The 25,092-nt window shown below is 44.5% G+C and overlaps 1 protein-coding gene across 3 annotated transcripts in view; it reads left to right on the top strand.

Annotated features, from left to right (window-relative positions):
• atp11a (ATPase phospholipid transporting 11A) overlaps nucleotides 1-25,092 on the top strand; it is a 43,566-nt gene that overhangs the window by 6,561 nt on the left and 11,913 nt on the right. For all 3 annotated transcript variants that reach the window (XM_083937942.1, XM_083937943.1, XM_083937944.1), the window contains exons 2-20: nucleotides 16,195-16,317; nucleotides 16,691-16,780; nucleotides 17,423-17,503; nucleotides 17,620-17,727; nucleotides 18,160-18,288; nucleotides 18,379-18,482; nucleotides 18,669-18,716; nucleotides 19,232-19,296; nucleotides 19,533-19,614; nucleotides 19,970-20,120; nucleotides 20,209-20,406; nucleotides 20,484-20,597; nucleotides 21,702-21,761; nucleotides 21,844-22,010; nucleotides 22,139-22,210; nucleotides 23,053-23,126; nucleotides 23,401-23,504; nucleotides 24,183-24,364; nucleotides 24,696-24,947. In XM_083937942.1, the coding sequence (XP_083794068.1) occupies nucleotides 16,195-16,317; nucleotides 16,691-16,780; nucleotides 17,423-17,503; nucleotides 17,620-17,727; nucleotides 18,160-18,288; nucleotides 18,379-18,482; nucleotides 18,669-18,716; nucleotides 19,232-19,296; nucleotides 19,533-19,614; nucleotides 19,970-20,120; nucleotides 20,209-20,406; nucleotides 20,484-20,597; nucleotides 21,702-21,761; nucleotides 21,844-22,010; nucleotides 22,139-22,210; nucleotides 23,053-23,126; nucleotides 23,401-23,504; nucleotides 24,183-24,364; nucleotides 24,696-24,947 (2,204 nt within the window). The remainder of the gene's footprint in view (nucleotides 1-16,194; nucleotides 16,318-16,690; nucleotides 16,781-17,422; nucleotides 17,504-17,619; nucleotides 17,728-18,159; nucleotides 18,289-18,378; nucleotides 18,483-18,668; nucleotides 18,717-19,231; nucleotides 19,297-19,532; nucleotides 19,615-19,969; nucleotides 20,121-20,208; nucleotides 20,407-20,483; nucleotides 20,598-21,701; nucleotides 21,762-21,843; nucleotides 22,011-22,138; nucleotides 22,211-23,052; nucleotides 23,127-23,400; nucleotides 23,505-24,182; nucleotides 24,365-24,695; nucleotides 24,948-25,092) is intronic.

Raw genomic sequence — 25,092 nt, 5'->3', positions numbered from 1 at the left:
AAAAGACAAAGTTAATTTTGTGTAACTTAGTTTTGGCTTCTCGCTTCTCGTTAATCGCCGTATTTGCTGATGCATAAAAGACATAAAAAAATCCTGTTTCACTGCTTTTTAAGACCGGTTATCTCCTTCCCAAGAGTGCAAGCTCCATTAAGGGCTCGTATCGGTGTCATTGCAGTTACATTAACAGTGTATTACAGCCCATTGAACAAAGAGACAGATGATGGATGGCCCTGGGTTAATGGTGCGTGGAGGCCTCTATCCAAAGAGAGAGAGGCCGATACAGAGAGAGACGTTGTTCGAACTTGGGTCATCATAATAACATTGCTCCGGGTTGCCGGCGAAAGTGCTGAGAGGGGCAGGTACACCTTAATGTTCTCCCTATCCGAGGGAATGATAGCTGGCCGACTCGCTGCTGGAGCGCACCGTTCCCCACGGCCCGTGTGTCAGAGAGAGAGAGAGGGAGGAAGAAAAGTGAAGGGAGTGTGTTTCCCCCCCCTCTTCCTGAATGCTGACTGTGCACTCTGCAGACATCAACCCCTCCTCTCTCATCCTTTTAGCCCTGACGTCTTGCTTTGCTTTGTTTGTTTGTTTGAAGACATCGTTATAGAACTATTGATTATTTGGATTATTGGTTTGTTGCTTCCGGTCAACTGCTTCCCCCCATTGGACGGACATTTCGGTGTCTATCCATTTCTCCAGGAGTAGATTCTTATCTTCCATTGGTCGGTGTTGGAAGAGAGGGTTTTCTTTCTGTAAATACACCGAAAAAGAAAAGAATTGTAGTCTTTGGAGCTGATTGGGCTTTGCTTCGGTGCATCAGGCCGACTTCTCGCTCAGGTTGAGCGAACGGCTTCACGCTTCAGTCGTCGCAACCTAGAGTTGAGTTGTTTCCCTCTCGTGCTGTTTGCTCTTTCCCTTTTTCTCCTGACGTTGTGTGTGTTCGCGCTGCCTCTGCCTTCTCTCAGTTTGCGTGTTTATCCTGAATCATCCAGGGAAGTGATGAGACTGTAAAAAATGTGCTGGACCCACATCAGCTGCTGTTAATGCAGGACTTCAAAAGCACCGTCGCTGTTTGTTCTCTAGTTGGAGTTAAACTGAGAAGTTCAAACATGGCTTTCCTGCCTTTTGTGTTTAGTTTAATCAGTATGAATCTGTCTAACGAGTACTCTACACTTCATTCATCTTCAACCGCTTGACCCTGTCGGGGTCACTGGGGCTGGAGCTGATCCCAGCTGACATCGGGCGTGAGGCGGGGTACACCCTGGACAGGACGCCAGACAACTATTCACACCTACGGGCAATTTAGAGTCATCAATGAACCTAACACTTGCACGTCTTTGGACTGTGGGAGGAAACCGGAGAACCCGGAGAAAACCCACGCAGACACGGGGAGAACATGCAAACGCCACACAGAAGGGCCCCAGCCGGGATTTAAACCAGGAACCCTCTTGTTGTAAGGCGACAGTGCTAAGCTTTAAGCATAATCTCATGTGCTGCCCTTTAGCATCTGCAAAAGACACAATTTTTACATAGTTACAACAATTATGTGCCATGACAGCATGAAAAGCACCGTTTGTACTCACAGGATGTTTGTATCCGTGTTTGCGTGCACGTTATCTTTGTTTGTACAGAATCACACTGACTGTGAGTGTGTTTTCTTTCACATAAAGCCGATTTATTTCAGAATATCGAGCTCCTGAGACAGGGTTAAAAGCTTTCGAATTGCATCCAAAGGGAACACTTTTGAAGCCACTTTTGCAGCAAGCGGTAATGCAATAGCTTCCTCTTCCTCTACCTGAATGTGCATTTGTTGCCAGGGCGACAAAACACAAGTATTATTATTATTGCCTGGAAGTACATGCTGTATGATACTCAGCGGTGAATGGCATGTGAATATCCAGCATTAAACTGCTGAGCACTCAAGTGATTTCCACAGCTGAACATCTCGCGCACATGAAACATTGATTATCCCGTAACATCATCAATGCACTTTGGCAGGAACCATGAAGTAGACGACTGTGATCCTCTCTAACACACTGTCGGGCTGTCAGAAGCGTCTCTGTATTCGGCGGCGTGAGAGGAAGTGGTTCTCAAAAAGGCTTCTGAGAGTTTGGTGTCAGAAACACATTTAAAGGTGTAGCGCGGGGCTATAATCCAGGAGGACGGTATAAGTAATGGTCAACGATAATAATGAGTGCAGCATTAGAGTGAACCCAGTGACAAGACGAAATCCTTTAAATGCGCTTTGTGTAGCATTTTAACGTTAATAAATAATAAGCACATTAATATTTGAGCATGTTGGCCACAAACAAAGAGGCCCCACTAAATTTGCCACCCAGCACTACTTTTTTACACTGAATGTGCAGGTGAGCCACAATCTCAGAGAGGAAAACTAAACCGAAGCTTTCCCAGGTTTTGGCAGAGTTGGATCTTTGTTTTCTGTATATTTAAGGATGTTGCTTTAACGTAAATTCCCTCTGAAGTTTTAAGTGGTTTAAAAGATTCACATACAGTAAATAGGAGTCAGCTGCAGCAGCATCTTATAAATAGTTGAGGCCTTCACTGGTGGGAGGAAGAGGAGCGGGCGCAGTGGGCTGACTGGCTCTCTTCCAGGATGTGTGCTGTCGCCTGGGACAAAGTGCATTTGTGTTTATTTCAACTGCATTCTGTACAGCGACTCATTTCACTTTCACTTTCTCACTACGTTGCACCGGCGTACACGCGACCTTAAGCTTTAATTTACGCTCCAAGTCTGTTTTTTCGTTAATGCACGAGTAAACGTGAGGTTGTATCTCCATGAAGCGCTTCTACTTTACAACATTACTACAATTTTCTACACATCACATCCTCTGTACTTTCTGACCCTGGTCTTTGATTTGTTTCTGAAGGCATGTTCATGTGAGTGTCCACGTCCAGACTAGGCGGGAGGATCTTTCAAAGAACTCATAACTTCTATGAATCCGTTTCCACCATGGTGCCGCCCTCGTCAGGTGACTGGTCTCATGAGCGCCACATGATGCCATATTGTTCCCCTCGTCCCTGTGACTCGTCCTGTGATTTCTATCCTCCCACTGAGATGTGATTATCACACTTGCTGACAAGCAGTTTCAGGAATGGAGGATGAAATAATAAGAAAACAATTGTTTTTGTGTTTTTGTCGCGGTCTGTTTGTCATCCCTTTTATAATCCATAAAATACCATCGCTAGTATGAGACTGTGACAGATGTCAGTCAGAGTCAGAAGGAAAGGAGGAGGGACAACCGGACACAAAGAATCAGGAGATGCTGGATAAGAGTTCGGATCTAAAGAAAGAAAGACGATCCAGACAGAGAGATAATGGCGGTAGAAGTGAGTACAGAGAAAGGGAGGGACATTGTTAATCTCATGGTTGTCAAGGAGATAATGAAGAACAAACTGACCATACAGTAATGTCCTCCTCTCCGGCACCCTCTCACACATTGAGTGTGTGTTCGTCTCCCTGGGTGACATGGAAGGGCAGCGGGATTCATGGGGACATGTGACAATGAAACAGCGAGAACAGAACGGAGCAGTGGAGCCGGACTGAAGTGAACAGGGAAGATTAAACTGAGCTGAAGGGACAAAAAGTAAAAACGGCAGAAGAGAACATACCGCAGAGATGTTAAGCATGATCAAATGGTTGGCCAGCATACTAATTGGATGATGTGTTGCAGTTCATACCCATTAGTTTGTGTTTATTTTGGTCTGCAGAATTAAAAAGAAGAGTAACTGAAACAAACATGCCTTTCATTTTCTCCTAGGAAAACACTAATAATCGAGCAACAGCCTTTCAAAGTTGATTCAAACTGAGCGGGGGGCCCCGAGAGACACTTGAATTAGGATTTGACCGATTTTCGAGTCCCTGGACACCAATCAAGAGGAGTCAGTTCAGCTGGCAAACAGGCAGAAAAGGAGTAGAGACGGAGAAAGGTCAAATAGAGAGATGAATCAGGCAGGCAGAGTGGGCCTGAAGTTTTTGTCCCACTCATCCCCAATCCCTCCTGTTGTTACGCTCTTGACTGACCTTGCTCCACTGTGGCAGAGGTTTTACTAGGATCGCAGTAACCCAGAGAGAAGATGGTATACTGATGTGATACATTAAAGGCTTCTGATCATACTCTGCCTCTGGAAAGATACAAAACTGTCGTTGGCAGTTTGATATGAGCTAACTTTGTGAAGCTGCACTGTTGTGGAAGAGGTGCCGGGAGGTGGACGGTCTTATCAGACACGCTCTGCCACTGGCTCTTTCTTTATGGTCCACACTTTCAGTCTGAACTTGGGAAAAGTTTTAGTGATTTTAGTGCGTCTGACTCCTTCTCTCCTCTATACAGTGAATCCTTTTCCACTTGTGGCATTAATAATTGTTACAGCCATTACTGAGATGTGTGTGTCTGTCTGTGTCTGTGTCTGTGTCTGTCTGAGTCTGTGTGTGTGTGTGTGTGTGCGTGTGTGTCAAATGATTACTGGCAACACAAACAGTGTAATGAACACCATTAAGCAGCAGTGTCCCTACAGGACAACAACATTAGGCCTGACAGAGAAGTGCTCTCATTTACGAGAAGTAGAGAAGGAAAAATAGGAAAAATAAACACATTGGAAGAAGATTAAAAGTATTAAAAGCATTTTGGTGCTTTTCTCAGAGCTCCTTCGAGACGAGCAGACAGCATTGTGTTTTGGGCAGGAAGTGAGAGCACAAACAGGGTGAGGTGAAGCACATGTACACTAGACCAGCAGCTAATGGCACTGTCACCTTGAGGAAAATAAAAATGCGTGATGAACCCCGCAGGAATGCAGGTTGTTACCAATAATACAAATGCATTACGGCTTCTGCCCTAAGTGCTTCGGACTGTAGTTGGATGAGTCAAGGCAGATGTCAGTAAAAACAACATTTTTACTGTTTCAACCTGCTTCCGTAGTTTGTGCTAAGCTAACTGTCTCTGGCTGTAACTTCATATTAAATGGACACAAGTAAAAGAAAGTGAAGAGATGTCGTTGACTCCAGTGTCTGCATGTACAGTACAGACCACTAGTTTTCAGTTAATTGGGATTTTTTTCTATCCTCAGCGATAACAATAAACATTGTCCAGACCATACCCTGCACAAAAACCCCCATATTTTGATGAATCCACTAAATATTTCATGTGTCTTCAACTTACTTCACGTAAAAACTTGCAGCAGCCTAAAAATGCCTGCAAAGGCAAAGCTCATAAGAGTTTTCAATGGCAGAGTCAGGGTTATTTAAAGCATGCCGAGTGTCCGCAGATCAATGCAGGCACTTAGTGTGACCCGGGTACTCACACAGACACAGACACGTTTAACTGAAGAAGTTGCTGAGCAAAGTGGAACAATCACTTTGTTTCAGATGCATTTAAATTACATTTACTTCGCCACCTGCTAATTGCTTTTCATTGAGCGTATATTGTCGTTGGTTGAATTCGGTGAGTGTTTAGAAGTATGTTCACCTGCCTGACAGTATGAGTGTTAGTTTAAAACCCACGGGCGACTTTTTGTCTCTCAGAGGCTTTAGCAGGCTCACGTTTTTGTTGTATCATATGAAACTAGACGATCCAACAAATTTAAGGGTACAAGCTTGTCGGTAAGGGGGCAAAGTAACTCTCCAAAGTTAGGCTCAATTTTGGCGAGCGAAAAACAGGCACGGCCATTTTCTCAGGGCCTTGACCTCTGACCTCAATGAGGAATGAAAATGTGTTGTATGGGTACCCATGAGGCCCCATTTACAGATTACCATTATGCTTATCCTTTTCATTCATCTTCAACCACTTGTCCCTGTCCGGATTGCGGGGGGCTGGAGCTGATATCGGGTGTACACCCTGGACAGGATGCCAGTCTATTGCAGGGCGCATAGAGACGCACAGAGACAGACTACAAGCAATTTTAGAGTCATCAATTAACCTAACGTGTTTATGTCTTTTGGATTGTGGGAGGAAACCGGATAATCCAGAAAGGCCCCAGCCGGGGATGCGAACCTGGAACCTTCTCGCAGTGAGGCGACAGTGCTAACCACTACACCACCGTGTCCTTTTCAGTCTGGGGCAAAAGCTATGCAGTGTCTTAATATTTCTGCATACCAGGGTCCCTAAACAGTCTTAATGTTAGTCCCCATAGCAGCCATTTCATAGAGAGAGCATTTTTAAAAATGTGTTTCTGTATAAAATAAGCTCGGCACTCAGAGGATGTGCGGCTTTCCTAGGTGTAAGGGCAGCATCTGAGCAGTTTACACAACAGAAGTGAACTGTTTTTGATACCTAATCACAGCAGGGTTTTTCTAAGTTGTTCTACAAGGTCTTGGTGTCACAATGTGGTATTTTGGGGGTGTTTTTACTGAATTCTCAAGTGGTAGAACTTGGTTAAGTGTAGCTCTAAATCTGTGCAACAAATGGTATCAACTCAAAATTGCTGCAACTTATGAAACATAATACAGCACAAGAAGTTAACCCATACCATCATCATGATACACGTTCACAATTTATTTTCATTTGAACTAATTAATTCAATTGAAATCTCAAATGAATCATCAGGTCCTCAGCTTTCGGATGATGTAGACCGCTTTTATGTGGCATCTACTGTTGACCTGCTATCTCCCCCTGAACGCCCCCTACCAGTCTAGAAAAAGGGTGCGTGAAGAGGTTAATTTGTTTTGAATGCTGGGCAGATAGAGACAGACTCTGAGTCAGACCGGTCGTGTTCTCCATGTGATGTTTGCAAAGGGAGGTGCGTTCATGATGAGCTGAATCATTGGCATTTTGTAAGAGAGGTAAAGAGCAAAGATTCAATTATTAAATTATTGTACATTCATTGTACAAGCTTAAAAAAAACGTCCACCTCAGCTTCATAATGGGCTTCTACTCGCAAACTTCCTACAAAAGCTTCCACGTCCTTACTTTTAACCGTCAAGCTTTCGCCACAGTTAATCCTATGCGACCTGAATGCAGCATTAGGTCAAGTCACGGGGGATCATGTGATCATCAGCAGCACTCCCTGCAGCCCCTCCTCTCACGTGCACTCACAGACACAATGAAGCAAGTATTAACAGTGTGTAAGTTTAGTCCTTTAACATCCGAAGAATGACTGCTTATCCACAGGAAATCCACAACAATGGTCTTCTATACAGCTCCGAGGTGAAGCACAGTGGCTAGCCTGTGAGCCGCTCTGCCTCCCGCCCCGCCTTGCATCCATCCTGCATCTCAGGGAAGTCACTGAGTGTAATAAAGCAGCTTACGAACAGCTTTCGGGGGAGGTAAATACTTTGGGAAAACACTGAGTATGTGTAATTGTCATTCTGGGTCCTCAAAGTGGCAAAGGATGAATCTGGAGCTAGAAGTCGTGCGTGCAGCGTGGTAAAGCAGACACATTATCCCCGTTCCCTACTGAGATCTGCTCTGTGGAAACCAGGCTAATAGTTTCTCTGTATAGCTGACAGAGGGTCAGAAGGTTACTCCTCTCCTCTCGTCTCCTCTCCTCTCCTCTACTCTCCTCTCGTCTCCTCTCCTCTCATGTGTCTCCTCTCCTTTCCTCTGATGTGTCTCCTCTCCTCTCCTCTCCTCTCCTCTCCTCTCCTCCCCTCTTGTCTCCTCTCCTCTCATGTGTCTCCTCTCCTTTCCTCTGATGTGTCTCCTCTCCTCTCCTCTCCTCTCCTCCCCTCTCCTCTCATGTGTCTCCTCTCCTTTCCTCTGATGTATCTCCTCTCCTCTCCTCTCCTCCCCTCTTGTCTCCTCTCCTCTCATGTGTCTCCTCTCCTTTTCTCGGATGTGTCTCCTCTCCCTTCCTCTCCTCTCCTCTCCTCTCCTCTCCTCCCCTCTCGTCTCATGTGTCTCCTCTCCTCTCCTCTGATGTGTCTCCTCTCCTCGCCTCTCCTCTCCTCTCCTCTCCTCTCCTCTCCTCTCCTCTCCCCTCCTTTCCTCTCGATCTGCTGCTGACCCACATAGCTAATAGAAACAGGTGAATATCCGTGTTAGATGATCTCCAGGGAGTCCGCAGTCCTGCTGTTTACTCTCAGATACTTTCCCTTTCAGTATGAAGCCGCATTGATTTAGAGCAAAGCACGAGATCACCAGATTATTATCATTAGCTCACCATCTGTGACTCACATCACCTCGCTGATCCCTGCAGTACCTCCACCTGTAGTCAAAAACTCTCTACCTGCCCACACCTTTGTTATGAACGTGCATTGGTGTGAGTCAGGTGTGTTGGTATGCGTGTGTGTGGCATTCCACAGTGAGGCTCGGAACAACCAGCTGTCACTTTGATTAATGACTGAAGGTGTTGCTCAAAGAGGAGCGTTAACTCAGCTCAGGGCCTGATTGAGACGATGACTCAGGTTTTATGGGATGGATCTCGCTGCATGAACTGACTGTACTTAAGTAAAGGTAGTTAATGCAGGATAAATAAACATATTAGTAGTAAACAGAGGAGCGGTAAAGGTACAGTAGGAGGAGTTGTAGTGGTTGTAATAGAAGTATAATTAAAGCAGCAACTGCAGTGATAGCACTTGTAGTACTACAGCAATTATAAACAGTAAACTGATATTAATTTAGTAGTTTTAGTGCATTAAAATAAATATTGGCAACATAAGTAGTTCAGTAACAATGTAAAAAAATAAGCTGAAAAAGCTTCATTTCAATCGTTTATTAAACAAACTCTGTCATCCCTCCCTCGTTCCTCTCTACCTTTAACTGTCTTTTTCAGATGTACATGGGCTTGTGAGGACATGCAGGTGTAGAGTATCAGCTCACACACACACACACACACACACACACACACACACACACACACACACACACACACACGTACCAGAACAAAAGCTGAATCGTAAAGTCTGACTGGCTCTGATTAATACCAGCAGTGTTCTCATGTGATCAGGCCATCAGTGTGTGTGTGTGTTTGTGTGGATGGTTACAAAACAGCGAGGACTAGAGGGGTCAGATCACTAAATCCCCAAGGGACCACACACACACACACACACGCACACACACACACACACACACACACACACACACAGTTTCCTTTCTACCGTAGACTGGCTTGGATTTGACTAATAAGTATTCTGTCCTCCCGTCTCCGTTAAAGCCAGAGTGGCTGTGTTTTACCTCCGCACACAACAACAGCAGCACATTTACTGTTGTGTTTTCTTTAGTGGATAGTTTCTTCTGATAGACACAGAGTCGCCAATCAGCTCTTTTCCCCCCGTCACGCTATTAAAGTATCAAAACGCTCAATCCAGAGAGAAGTTCACACAGTCTGTATTCAGTAACTGTCTCTTTGACCAGCCGTCAGGACTCCTGTACGGTTGTGATGTCACAACTATGCTATATATAGGTGGAAAGTGCTGTTACAGTCATTCCCCGGCTGCAGAGACTCTGAGACTGCAGAAAACCCAGAAATGCTGACCAATCAGAGCAGACTGGGCTCTTAAAGAGACAGGCGCTAAAACGTCACAGCGTTTGTGAGCGAACACAGGTTTATTCAGACGGACAGTATGAGAGAAATAATGTGTTTTTTAAACATTAAAGTATGTAAACATGTTCTAGTAGAAGCCAAAAAAACAAGTATGAACCTGAAAATGAGAACAAAATGGGACTTTTAAGGCGTACAAAGGTCGATGTCAGCCCATGACCACGTCAGAGAGTTTTGCCCCACAGACGTTTTCCGTATTTTTCATTTGTGCTTGCTGATTACAGGATGCAGCTTTTATTGACTGAATGAAAATTAGAGGGTACGTCTGTTCAAACAAAAGAACGTTCATGAAGCTTTCAATAGTGGAAACAGGGGAATTGTTTATCACAGTAACTGGATTGCCTCTCTACGCTCAAAACACTCTGCTGACTGTCACAGTGTGAACACGCCATGATGGTTAAGGACGGAAGGGTGGCGCTTGAAGGTGGACGATGAGGATTTATCATCATCTTATTTGGCCTGGCGGTCTGGCTGAGGCCGAGTGACGTGGTGACAGATGGGGAGCACAGCTGGCATTTAATCTGGGACTCAGGTGACACACGGACTGACACACACATGATGTGAATATCACATACAAAGATAACAATGGACACAGAACAGTCGGGCTGACAGTTAATCTTTAATCCCCCACATCATCTCTCTGCAGCGTGGATGTACACGCTGCAGCCATGAATCGTTTTCTCCCAGGCGCACATGCTGCACAAGATCTCCACGTGCATTTCAAACACAACATAGTACGCACTCGCCGCCATTTTCAACCTGCCCCAGGTTTTGAAAACTCTGAGTCTGTCGGGAGCAGCCGCGAAGAAAGTGGTGACTTTGATAAACGCTCTGTTCTCTTCTCAACACTGAGGATAAAAACAGAGCGACTGCTACCAATCTCTACACCCCTGCATGTATTTGTCCCTTTTACCCTGATGCCAAAACGTGCGCCGCTCAACCAACAAGCAGACTCACACACACTATGTATTTAATGCCTGGTGATTTAGTGAAGGGGACAGGATTTCTCTTATCTCCGTCGCTCAGTGGCAGCAAAGAGATAACACACACACACTTCATGCATTCGACTGTGTTTGCACAGGCAACCCTGATATATGACAGTATTTAGATGTGAAGGGTGTGTGTGTGTGTGTGTGTGTGTGTGTGTGTGTGTCCGTCACAGAGAGCAGGTTGTCGTCCGTAGCTCTTGTCGAGACCTATTTTCATGGCCGCCTGTTGCAGCGGGAGATAAAATACTTTGGGATTGATCATCAGTCGAACAACAGCTCAGCCTTTAAAGCTGTAGACAAACAATAGTCATTTGTGTGTGTTTTTTCCTGCACATGTTATCTTTACTTACCAGGCGTCAGTGCAGCGACTGAGCACTATTTTCAGTTTCAAATCACAAACTTCACACATGTTCTGATGTGTGTGTGTACGGGTTTATGTTGCTTTGCTCACGCTCTGCAGGGCTGTCGCTGATGTCCATCTGTGAGTCATGTCTCAGTCATGCGCTGGTGCATTAATTGGTTTTATGTGGATGTACCTCGCCTGGCTGTGGAAATGAATGACCTCCTTGAGCACAAACATCCTAATCTAATTGAAATGGGAAAGACAGACGATGTCTTCAAAGTTTTCTGTGCTTCTTTGATCCAAAAAGAAACTCTTTTGTCGGTGATACTGGAGGGAATAACATCTTAGTGGCTGCTTTTCTGCCTTGGCTGCCTCCGTTTGATGCTCCACATCAAATATCGTGCCCCTCTTGTCTTTCTCATCCCTGAATCTTTTTCTCCTCTGTGTCTCTGGTGGTTCGGGTGGAGATGGAGGTGGAGATGGAGGTGGGGGGTGGCTGCTTGTTTCAGGAAGTCTGTGTGTGCATGTGTGTGTGTGCGTGTGTGTGTGTGTGTGTGTGTGTGTGTGTGTGCGTGTGTGTGTGCGTGTGTGTGTGCGTGTGTGTGTGTGTGTGTGTGTGTGTGTGTGTGTGTGTGTGTGTGTGCGTGCGTGGGTGGGTGTGGGTGGGTCCATCTCTTCCTGTTTACAATATGGCCCTCTGTTCCTGATCACAGTGGGGCTTCAGTTTCTGACTGTGCGATGCTGTGTTCAAGTCCTGTGGGAACAATGAGTTATGTTTTTAAAACACCAACATATCGACTCTTAAGATATGATTGTTTTAAACTGTGACTTTCAAATGCAGAACAGAAACACGAGGAACACAGATAGATACGCCGGTACAGTTCATGAAAAGGTTTTTTAAAGCGTTCATAAGCATTTCTGAGTGTAACAATCTAATTTTGTCCTGTAATTTTTACCCTTGTATCTCTGTATTTTAACGGTGTAAGTGATCTTTTCCATGAAGCGTAATCCATAGTCCAAGCCAGTATTTGCTAACACTACATGCATTAGGAAATGATGATTTTAAGGAGGTAGATGTCATTTTAACACAAACTTTATCTCCAAAAACAGAGAAATAAACTATTATCCTTGGTGTTAAACACCCTAATGTCTCCCAAAAAGGCTAAATAATTGCAGTTACGCATATTTTTTATTATGTACTGATATTAACAAATTAAAACATTTGTTCTATCAAGGCAATTTTGACAAGTTAGTTTAAAAATAAAAGGTGTAATGCGTTTTAAATGAGATTCAAATTAGTTAGTTTCACTTCTTTAAAAACGCACATGACTGTTTGTACATTCAGGTGCTAACCCTAAAAATACTTAAAGTTACCCACAACCGTATTATTCTCACTTTGGATGAGTTTCTTCGTCTTGCTGTCTCAGTCAAGACACACACACCAACACACACACACACACACACACAATTGATGGGAAGAATAGCTTGTCTAAATATATCCTGTGGACCAGTGACTACCGAGTGTGTCATTGTTCTTGTATACCTTTGCTCATACATGTTTGATGTTGCAGCATGCATTTGCCTGTTTGTGTGAGTGTATGCGTGTGTGTGTGTGTGTGTGTGTGTGTGTGTGTGTGTGTGTGTGTGTGTGTGTGTGTGTGTGTGTGTGTGTGTGTGTGTGTGTGTGTGTGTGTGTGTGTGTGTGTGTGTGTGTGTGTGTGTGTGTGTGTGTGTGTGTGTGTGTGTGTGTGTGTGTGTGTGTGTGTGTGTGTGTGTGTGTGTGTGTGTGTGTGTGTGTGTGTGTGTGTGTGTGTGTGTGTGTGTGTGTGTGTGTGTGCGTGTGATCCCTGAAAGGCTCCCTGCGCTTTCTACTAATGTGGCTTTAAGGAAAATGGATGTGGGCGCTGAGTGAGACAGACAGAAACAAAGGCTGCGAGCCTCTCTCCATCCCTCTCCCCTGACCACAAATGTTTCCCTTCCAACTATAAATACACTCCGCGTCCTGTAACATGAAACGGCGCTAAAAGTGATTATCAACGTCCAGAATAGCCCAAAGTCTCCTGTTACATCCAAAGGCTAAAGGCCCGAGCGAACACAGGGGCAGTTTTATTTTATAAGCCCGGGTTTTTATTTTGTAAAGATGCAGCTTTATTCAATTAAACACAGACAGGCTTTCATGTAAAAAGCTTGAATCCGGATGAAAGCTTAAAGTAATCGATAGGAGAGCGTTTGCCTGCTTAGAGGCCGTCCAGGCTGTGGTGAGAGATGGAGAGGATAGAGGTGAGAAAACCAATCAAGCTGCATTAAGGAGCAGAGATGACAGTAAGAGAGGAGGAGGAGGAGGAGGCCTACGGATTCTCCCGTGGCGGTGCCATCTGTCTCCTTTCAGATTTATCTTACAGTCATCAAACTTCACTTTAGCGTCCTGGTATGATGCAGTAGTGATTCCATCAGAAATACAGTTTTATTATCTGGTTTTGCACATATTCATGCAAGTGCCCAGATTATAAAAACAAAACATTACTGGACTGATGTTGGCAAAGTTTCTGGTGTTTATTCGACAGATGGGAGACTTTATAAAGGGAAGGTTGTTTCCACTGAAGGCGCAAAGCTCATTACGTCAAAGTGAACACACGTAGAAAAACGTAACACTAGCCAAAATCAGTGACAAAATGCCGTTACATCTGACATGACAATATTTGTTGTTTTGTCTTCCATTTTCCTATGTTAAATGCACTTTGATTTATATTATTAACACCACTTTGTCGAAGAATACTCCATTCTGATTGGTCAATTACGTCATGTTTTTCTCATTCATGGACTCTTGAGAACCATTTTTAAATCAATAAATCAATATTTCATGTCAAAATATTGATTTAGTAAGTAGCCACTCAAAGCAGAGCAGGTCATATTCGCTCTAAATGACTGACTACAGCACTGACAGAAGAGATGATCAAATTATTATGGCTGCAGCTAACCTACTAACTGTAACGTTTGTTATCATTATTACCCTCAAAGTAATTTCAGTCAAAAGCAACTGGACTTGGTTGTTTGTCTAGGAAGACGTTTCACCTCTCATCCAAGAGGCTTCATCAGCTCATGTACGCATCTGACCAGGCTGGGACTGAACCAGGACCAGGACCAGGCTGGGACTGGACCAGGACCAGGACCAGGCTGGGACTGGACCAGGACCAGAACCAGGCTGGGACTGTATATATGGACCAGTCCCAGCCTGGTCCTGGTCCTGGTCCAACTAACTGGTGTGGAGACCCAGAACTGATGAAGCCTCTTGGATGAGAGGTGAAACGTCTTCCTAGACAAATAATCGAGTCCAGTTGCTTTTGACTGAAATTGCTTTGAGGAGAACGACGACCTGGACACATGAGAACATTCACAGGCTTATCATTATAACCTTTTCTCTGTCTTACAATCAGGCGAACAAGCCACCACCACAGTACAGTAGCATCTCCATAATGTCCAGCATACTTATGTAACGGCGTGCTCGTGCGCTCCTGTATATGTTTGGCCCTGAAACATGTTAGGTGAAGCAGACGGAGCAGGCGGGTGGGCGAGAAGAGGAGGAACAGTAACGCTGTGTGGGCGACAGAGTTGGCAAGCTCTCCAGGCTATCTGGTTTTCATCTCCTCCTTTAACGTAAATCAGATACCAAGTCAGTTAGTTACTCTGATACGATGGATGTGATGTTGGTTCAACACAGAATTAACACTGGCCTTCAATAAGGTAAAAGACCAGGGCAGTGAAGGCAGGGACGTAAGGACGACTTCCTGAATGTTTGTCTCGGAGATTCACCTTCATTTTCATTCTCTGCTCTCACATGAACAGTTAGAGGTCACGGGATTGAAATAGTTCTCCATTTCAAACAAGGTAATCTTAGAGCAGTGTGTTAACAGGTTAGTGTGTGTGTGTGTGTGTGTGTGTGTGTGTGTGTGTGTGTGTGTGTGAGGCCGACAGACAGACAGAGAGAGTGTGTGAAGAAAGTGGGCCGTGCAGCCTCCTGACACTCAATCTCATCCATCAGCCACAGATTACTGTCAGCTCTTGTTAGCCTGTGTGTGTGTGTGTGTGTGTGTGTGTGTGTGTGTGTGTGTGTGTGTGTGTGTGTGTGTGTGTGTGTGTGTGTGTGTGTGTGTGTGTGTGTGTGTGTGTGTGTGTGTGTGTGTGTGTGTGTGTGTGTGTGTGCGTGTGTGTGTGTGTGTGCGTGCGTGCGTGCGCGCGCGTGCGCGCGGACAGTTTATTGATGAATTAATCGATCGACAGCTGTCGTCAGAAAATGTTTCAGGGCTTAAAGAGAGAGACGACAGAACTTAGGTGTGTCTGGAGTCCAACTGTCTCGCCCAGGCCTGCCCCTCATTCTGCTCAGTACTTAAAGACGACCTGCTACGACACGAAAGCCCTCTGGACGGAGGGTCAGTTCGTTTTTGGACTGAAGCCTCATAAGGCATCTCAGGTGGGAAGCAGGAATGAGATGCTTACTGGTGTTATGATAAGACATTTGCAGACTTCCCCCTGTACTTTGGGAACTGATGATTAAAGAGAATAACCAGCAGGTTCATCTTTAATGGAAATAATCATTAGCTGCAGCCCCTGTGTTTTCATAGGGTTCATAGCTTTTATGCAAATAGAACTAATGTGTGTTTCCCAAATCACGTAAAGTGTGTGTAAGTGTGTGTGTTCCCAGTTCAAGTCCAGTCCTGCCTAAGCTCAAGGGTCTTGCATACTTGCATGTTTCAGGTTTAACTGCAGAAAAAACACACACACAAAGAGTTTGTGTTGAAATAAGTCGTTTATGAGAAAGTAATTTACTATTAGAAAAATAAAATGGTTATGGAGAGTTCCTCTGGATCCTTAATGTTGTGGAGATACTGAAACGAGACGTCAGATCAGGTGTCTTATCAGTGTGTGTGTGTGTGTGTGTGTGTGTGTGTGTGTGTGTGTGTGTGTGTGTGTGTGTGTGTGTGTGTGTGTGTGTGTATTCCGCATTCCAGTCTGAGTCACATGCAAGTCCGTGTATCCGTGGTAACAAAAGCTCTCATTCATAGAGGCGAAATTACTCATTCATTCTGACTCTCTGTAAACGTCTGCAAATCTGTTTCAGTGTGTGTGTGTGTGTGTGTGTGTGTGTGTGTGGGTGGGTGTGAGTGTGTGTGTGTGTATAGGATCATCATATGTTTATTTATCCCCCATAAAGCCCTAGTTAAATTTAGGAATCCAATAAAATGGAAAATTAGGGTTTATTGTACAGAAAAGCTTTACCCAGTGACGCGTACTGCCGACAAAACGCTTAACACTTGAAAATGAAATCTGAGTTCACGTGACACACTCTAACGTGTCTTTTGTCTCTGCCTGCAGTGCGCTGGGGAGGAGAACTGGGTGGACAGCAGGACGATTTACATCGGACACAAGGAGCCTCCTCCAGGAACGGAGGCCTTCATACAACAGAGATTCCCCGACAACAGAATAGTCTCCTCCAAGGTCCGACACACAGAACACAACACACTGAAATAACATACGTACTAGTCTTTTATGATGGAAGTGAGTTATTCTAGGTGAAAGAAAATGGGACTCTAAATATTTAAATTATTAAATAAAAAGATACTTAAGCCATTGGTTCATTAATAATGTTTTTTCCAGTTTTGTAAAAGGCCTTTATGACTGTGGTTAATAATAGATTTATACTTGTTAAATGATACTGGATTAGTTCTGATCGACAGTCCTACGCATGGTAAAATCAATGAAAAGGCATTTTATCCTCCACTTCAACTCGACCCTGTTTGGATTCCTGATAACAAGAAGCCACATATTGTCTCCACGTTGTATCATCGGGAGTCTGTCTCATGTCTTCCAGTACACTTTTTGGAACTTCGTCCCAAAGAACATGTTCGAGCAGTTCAGGAGAGTCGCCAACTTCTACTTCCTCATCATATTTCTGGTTCAGGTAAAAGCTTTTACATCCATTATATAGATTTTCTGCTTTTCTTTCTGTACAGCTGCTGTGATCAAATACTTTCTGATTCATGCATTTTTTATCACAATTTAGATGTTGCAATCAAAAGTCCAATTAGCTGAATTGTTGTGAATATTATGTATGTTATAAAATACTCTATAAAGACACGTGTGATCGCATTACATCAGCATTACTGCGCCAATCGAGTTGTTTAAAAATGTCAGATTTGGTTGTGAGTTTTGATTCAATGGGCGGATGAGTGGTGGAAAACGATGAACAGGAAAGAGAAGGGAGATAAAACAGAAAGGAGACACCTGAAGCTGTTTTAAAATCACTGTAGCCACTCAAGGATTAGTGGTTAATTAATAAATGCTCTGATTTTATGTGTGTATTCTGCGAAACAAGTAGGAAGAACCCGAACCTAAAGTTTCTCTCCACTGTAATTAAAGTCCCTGTATTTGTTTGTGGGAGCAGACGAGGTCCATCAGTATTTTTGTGCGTCTCCTTGTCTCCCTGTAAATGTCAGATATTACTACGTGCTCCTTCTTAAAGCTGTCTGTCATTTTAATATATTATTCCACCCTAAATCTATGTCCGCCGTTTAATTCTCTCTGTCCGTGTGTGTCACTGCAGTTGATCATCGACACTCCCACCAGCCCCATCACCAGCGGGCTGCCGCTCTTCTTTGTCATCACAGTCACCGCCATTAAACAGGTGAGACCCACAGGTTTGACTGTGCGTTATTGGATATGACATCAAACACCCTTTGTAAAAAACCTACACACACACACTAACACCACAACCCCTGTCTCTGTTCCTCTCCGTTTCAGGGTTACGAGGACTGGTTGAGACACAAAGCGGACAACTCTGTCAACCACTGTCCCGTCCACGTGGTGCAGCACGGGAAGGTGGTCCGCAAGCAGAGTCGCAAGCTCAGGGTATGTGTGCGCTGTCACGAGATGAATCACTTTCACCCCATATAACATGAGCAGAGCTTTGGTGCATTTGTTTCATTGGCTCAGGCCGAGGGATTTTCCTGCTGCTAAGCTGCGTGTGTGTGTGTGTGTGTGTGTGTGTGTGTGTGTGCTGACATAAATTCATGTTTAAAGGTCTGTTATATTGATGTGTGTTTTGTAATGTATTCAGCGAGTGATGTCGCAGCTAAAATAACAGATGCAGAGTTCCTGTTACGGATCAAATGTCCCGTGAGAGAACAAACCGTTGGCTGAAGTGTATGTTTACAGGTGGTAAAGCAGAAGGTTAGCCTGTTAGGCAAACTGCATTAGCAATATCTGGGTCTTAAACAATCCTGTAAGACCCGGTGCGTGTTTTAAGTAAACATACCAAGGCTTCTTCTGTGTGTGCCTCAGGTTGGAGATGTTGTGCTGGTGAAAGAAAACGAGTCTTTTCCCTGCGACCTCATCCTGCTCTCCTCCTCTCGAGATGATGGCACCTGCTTTGTTACTACGGCAAGTCTGGACGGAGAGAGCAGCCACAAGGTGTGTACAATATATGTTTGTGTGTGTGTGTTCACTTTATCCAACGTGCCAGGGCTCTTCTTATTCACCCATCTGTTCTCTCCTCTCTAGACGTACTATGCCGTTCAGGACACTAAAGCTTACAATACAGATAAGGAGGTGGACTCCATCCACGCTACTATAGAATGTGAACAACCACAGCCGGACCTGTACAAGTCAGTACAACACACACAGAAACACACACACACACACACACACACACACACACAAACACACACACACACACACACACACACACACACACACACACACACACACACACACACACACACACACACACACACAACTGAAGGACACTGCCTTTACAAAAAAAATGTCTGAAACATGTTTTTCCTACGCAGATTTGTGGGCCGTATCAACGTGTACATGGAGAATGAGCCGGTGGCCAGGTAACAAGAAGCCCTTATACTGTATATCACAGGAATATGATCATTTTCCCTCATAAAGATTCAAGATAAGATAACGCAATGCAAGACTGACTAAATAGATGAACAGAAATAAAGGAGAAAACATGCCAGCAGAAACAGTAAAAATTAGAAAACAAGGTCAGATAATAACAAAACGAAGATAATATGGTCATAGTTGAATGATGAGGGTTAGGGGATCATAGGGTGGTAATATAGCACAGTAGTAGTGTTTCATTGGGCATCAACTTTGCGTTTATCTGTGTTTTGTTGGGAAAATCGCCTTGAAATGTAAATAAACGCTTCAGGTTGCGGTTACACCCACGAAGATTAAAATAAAGTGTGTGTTGTGAGACGTGAAAACAAAAAAACCCCAGACACAGTTAGTTCTTTAATTAGGATTTTGTTATTAGGTTGCATATGATTACGAGGGGAGAATAATTCAGCAAGAGCACTTTCAAAATAAGAGCGATGAAAATGAGCCGTTTGTCTGTTTGCAGACCGCTAGGATCTGAGAACCTGCTTCTCCGAGGAGCCACACTCAAGAACACTGAGCACATCTATGGTAATATCACCTGAAACATTACACTGACTAGAGAGAAGGAGTAAAGGTAGACCAAGTCTGCCTTTTCGATCACAGGTGGTCTTGCATGTTGTATAAGGATGCACATACCTCCACGACAAGTGAGCAAGACTGTGGACTCTAAATGAAAGCTCTGGAAAAAGCTGCACAATGGATCTTGAGTTAAGATTTTGTCAAACTAACTTTGCGTTCAACATTCACCTCCACCTCCCTTTTAGCGGTCGCCATCTACACCGGCATGGAAACAAAGATGGCTCTCAACTACCAGTCGAAGACCCAGAAACGCTCTGCTGTGGAAAAGTAGGCTCGCTCTCTCTCTCTTTCATCTTCATATACGTATTATAAACTGTGAACACTGTCTTAGGTAATCATTTAATGTTTAACCCATCCATCTGGCTTACTGCACAGACTGGTTCTGTCCATCCTGGGTTGATATGCATCTTGTATCCAGATGGCGTGTAGATATGAGCGACTGTAGGTGGATTACATTTACACTTGGTAGCAGCTTGGGCCTGATTAACTCGTTTGATTTGCATTTGTCTTCTTTTTGCCAAAATGGCCTTGGCTCTGGGTAAATGCCTGTATCCATGCACTGTTATGTGCTCGGTTTCTATCAGTGGAAACGTAAAACACCCCGCGTTGTCTCCCCCTGCAGGTCGATGAACGCCTACCTGGTGGTCTACCTGTGCATTCTCATCGGCAAGGCCCTCGTCAACACCGCGCTGAAATACGTGTGGCAGGCCGACCCCAACAGAGACGAGCCCTGGTACAACGACAGGACAGAACCAGAGAGACAGAGACACATCGTGAGTCTGTTACTTACATCCCCTCAATCTGGGAAAAAAGAAGATTTCTTCATCCCCTCCCTACCTTTCTCATCCTCCTCTTCCTCAGGTGATCAGGGCGTTCACAGACTTCCTGGCCTTCATGGTTCTTTTCAACTACATCATTCCCGTCTCCATGTACGTCACCGTGGAGATGCAGAAGTTCCTGGGCTCCTATTTCATCATGTGGGACGACGAGATGTTTGACGAGGAGCTGGGAGAGAGAGCCGTGGTCAACACGTCCGACCTGAACGAGGAGCTGGGACAGGTAGCAAAGAGCTCTCTTGACAGGCAGACGTCAAAAAAGCTAACGTTACTGAGAGACTTATCCCGCTCTCTTTCCAGGTGGAGTATGTGTTTACGGACAAGACGGGCACTCTGACAGAGAACAACATGGAGTTCATAGAGTGCTGCGTGGACGGACACGTCTATGTACCTCACGCCATCTGTAACGGACAGGTAACATTTTTGTTTCCGACCTGAAAGGATCCATATTGTAAAAAAGAGAGATTTCTGTGTATTTCTTTTGTTATAAAGCAGGTTAAGGTGCTTAATAAATACTGTGAAAGTATCAAAACACTCAATCCACAGAGAAATACACAGCCTGTATTCAGAAACTGTGTCTTTAGACTGGGATTTTTCTGGAGGGGGGCTCACGGGCTCTAAAGAAGAGGATGAATAGACAGTTTGAGAGAAATAATGTGTTAAAGCCTGTGAACAACCCAAAATACAAGTATGAACCTGAAAATAAAATGGACTTGTACTTATATAGCGCCTTTCTAGTCTTCTGACTACTCAAGGCGCTTTCACAGTGTTTGTCACATTCACCCATTCACACAGACATTCACACTGATGGCAGTGGACATCTACAAACCATCTAATCTAAACTAATTCACACAACCTTTACACACCCATGCACAGCACAGGGAACAATTCGGGGTTCAGTGTCTTGCCCAAGGACACTTCGACATGTGGGAAAGTGGGGATCGAACCGCCAATCTCTCGAATGGAGGACGACCCACTCCCCCACTAAGCCACAGTCGCCCCCATTTACAACATACCATGAAAATAAGCAGAATATGGGACCTTTAAGATGACTGAACCCAACTAAGACAAGACTCCCCACACATTTTGACTGTTCCCCCAAGCATCAATGCATTTATTTTTTTAAGCTCTTTCCTGGAGCTTTCGATCAAATCTCTCGGTCCATCTGAAGAAAGAAAAGTACTCATTCTCCAAGGTTAAGAACCAACTTTCATGCTCAATCTCATGCACCACATAAAAAAGGCAGTTACCACTCCCTCACTCAACAGCACATCACACTAATTTGCTGTCTTCTTGTTATTTTTGACCACTTTAATATAATTTTCCCCAGTGCCCACGTGATGTCAGAGGATTCACAGTTCGGTCATAGAGACACATGACTTAAAACTTGTCATCTTCTATTAATGGATCCAATTCATGCTCTTCGAATCACTGTTTTATATCTATCTATATCGTATTTATATATCATTGCGTTCCTATATGTCCTATTTAAATGTCCTTCATTTGTGTTGTTGCTAGGTGATGCCCGGTGCAACGGGGATGGACATGATCGACACGTCGCCAGGTCCCGGGGCCAGGGTGAGCATCAGCCTCAGCGTCAGTGTATTTGCGCGTGCGTTTGTGTGCGTTAGGGTGACACCGTGTTCTCCGTCGGCCGCAGGAGCACGAGGAGCTGTTCTTCCGGGCGCTGTGTTTGTGCCACACGGTGCAGGTGAAGGAGGAGGAGACGGTGGACGGGATCAAGCACGGCATCCACCAGGGCAAGTCCACTTCCTTCTACATCTCCTCGTCTCCAGACGAGGTGGCGCTGGTGGAGGGCATGAAGAGGTGGAGCACACACACTCACACACTGAAACATTTTTCCCCTTTTCTTTCTGTCTTTTTCTTTATTTTTTTGGTTGTCATTCAGTTCAGTCACCTCTGTTTCCAGTAACGCTGCTCTGCTGTGTCCGCAGGCTCGGTTTCACCTACCTGAGACTCAAGGACAGTCACATGGAGATCTTGAACAGGGACGATGAGATCGAGAGGTGAGTGTGTCCCTTTAAAACAATGTTGTTTATCTCTGTAACCCTCTATAACTGACTTGTAGCAGAGCAAGTACTTCGATTATTGTTGTGCATCTATTATTTTGTTTATTTCACACACCTATGATTAGATTTCTCATCTTGGTCGTTTCTCAAACATTGGTTTTGGACCAAGAAACGTGCAGAAGTAGCTTAAATACACATATACGTTATATAGTTTTGTTAGCAACGTATGTATTTGTGATTAGAATGATTAAAAACAATGACATGCATAAATAAATGACTTGATAAATCATTGAATATGCATTTAAAAGAAATTCAGGGATTCATTAATCAATGATTAATAAATCAATTCATAAAATGTGACGTAAATTCATATTTCCTCTTCATTTATTTGCTGTTTATTTATTTTTGCATTTATTTATATTTCTGAAATCTTTTAATTCATTTTAAAAAATGTAATTAATTATTTTCCTTGTAAATGTCTTCATGCATTTATCTTGCACAATGCCAGTGAGGGCGCCGCATTGAAAATGGGTTGTGGGGTCAACGTTTTGCCTGTGCATAGATCCACTACCACATGCCTTGCTCCCACTTTGTGCTAAATACATATTCATTTTTCTATCTGCAACAAATTGGAGTTGTCTATTACCGCTGCAGCAGCCTACCAGCTATGAGTATACATTTAGAACAGAGATGATTGTTGTTGGTTGACTTTCATACTGATGCTGATCTGTGTTTAAACTCACTGAGTAGGATTCTGTCATTTCAGCGTGTTGATGTCGCAGCTCCCCACAACCGCAGTGTAACTACTGCATCATTTCAATGTGTGTTTTCTGTTTAAGGTTTGAGCTGCTGGAGGTTTTGACATTCGACTCAGTCAGACGGAGGATGAGCGTCATTGTCAGGTCCAGCTCTGGTAATACGCTTCAAACTGCTAACATGCATGTATGCGGGTAGTTTATTTGTATGGTTTCGCTCTAACACACTTCCCCCTGTGTGTGTGTGTGTGTGTGTGTGTGTGTGTGTGTGTGTGTGTGTGTGTGTGTGTGTGTGTGTGTGTGTGTGTGTGTGTGTGTGTGTGTGTGTGTGTGTGTGTGTGTGTGTGTGTGTGTGTGTGTGTGTGTGTGTGTGTGTGTGTGTGTGTGTGTGTGTGTCTGTGTGTGTGTGTGTGTGTGTGTGTGTGAGAGCAGGTGAGTTCTTTTTGTTCTGTAAAGGTGCAGACTCGTCCATCTTCCCCAGGGTTGTATCAGGCAAGGTGGAGCAGGTCAGAGCGCGGGTGGAGCACAATGCAGTGGTGAGAGCACACACACATACACACACAACACACACACACACACACACACACACACACACACACACCGAAGATGTGCCCAGTAGTTTCCAGTCATGGTACAAGACCACATAGGTTTCCATGGTTACCACAGGAAGTTGAAGAGTAGAGCGTGGCCCACTTTCATCGAACAGTTGTTCTGTATTTATCAGTGGCTTCTAACACATATAAAATGCCCTGGCAGTTTTTCCTGTCAGCTGTTCGACATTACAGCTGATAAACATGTATTTCATGATCTCACTGCGCCTGAAACACTTAAATCAATCAGTGGCATGGACACTGAACTGTGTTTTAGCTTAATACACATTTGGTGATCCAGAAATCTCAGAGGAAATGAAGCATGTGACCCACTAAAGTAAGAGTATCTGAGGATGAAGTTCCTGTAGGTGAACTGGGTCAGAGCTCACTTGTCGTGGTTGCAGCTGTAGATTAACGGCAGCTTTGAGTGCAAACAGGAAGATCTACGGTGGGCGTTTGACCTGGTGAGGTTCAGATAGAAAGAGCAGTTGCTGCCCACACACTCACACCCAGAGCTCAAACTCAAGCAGATATATGTTTCAAATGGAACATGTAAGAAAAGGCCCATTGAAAACAGTCATTAATATACCAGTCTAACCCTGTTTATTCTCTCCTCTCCTCCAGGAGGGTTTGAGGACGCTTTGTGTTGCCTATCGTCCTCTGAGTCCCGAACAGTACCAAGAGGTTTGCCACCTGCTCAGCGGGGCCAAGTTGGCACTACAGGACCGAGACAAACGTCTGGCTGAGGCCTACGACAACATAGAGAAAGACCTGATTCTGCTGGGAGCCACTGCGGTGGAGGACAGGTAATTATATAGAAAACCAGCCCTTGGCTCTGTTCTCACTCTATTATACCCATTCAGGTGCCCTGCGTGCCCTTTTTGGATCTAAATTTCTTGACTTTAAAGTCTTTATTCTGGAAGTGCTGCCCCACTTCTGCACACTCTCTTCTAAAGCAGTTACAGTGCAGGCTAAAAAGAGATTGTTACCCAGAGTGCATTGCATGCCAACTCATCCTGTGTAGAAACAGGCAGAATGAAGATGCTCCAGGTATTGTTGCTGGGGTATTTCTCCTTTTCTCTTATAATTAATCCTCTTTTTTTTTGGTCTTTGTTTTTCTACTTTCTTTCACGACAGGCTCCAGGAAAAAGCGGCAGACACCATCGAGTCTCTCCACAAGGCGGGTATGAAGGTGTGGGTGCTGACCGGTGATAAGATGGAGACGGCAGCTGCCACCTGCTACGCCAGCAAGCTGTTTCACCGCAACACCCAGATCCTGGAGCTGACCACCAAACGCACCGAGGAGCAGAGCCTTCACGACGTCCTGTTCGACCTGAGCAGGACCGTCCTGAGGCAGCACGGAGGCATGACCCGGGACACCTTCTCTGGGTGTGTGTTTGTGTTTGTTGCACTTAGACGGGGTGGGCAATTCCGGTCCTGGAGAGCCACTGTCCTGCATGTTTTAGGTTTTACCCTACCCTAACACACCTGAGTCTGACAATAATCAAACTGTGACGAGCATCAGCTGCTTGAT

Source organism: Echiichthys vipera (genome assembly GCF_963691815.1).
Source record: "Echiichthys vipera genome assembly, chromosome: 23".
NCBI classification, from domain to species: Eukaryota; Metazoa; Chordata; class Actinopteri; order Perciformes; family Trachinidae; genus Echiichthys; species Echiichthys vipera.
Note: the sequence above shows the minus strand (reverse complement) of the source record. Positions and strands in the feature narration are given on the sequence as shown.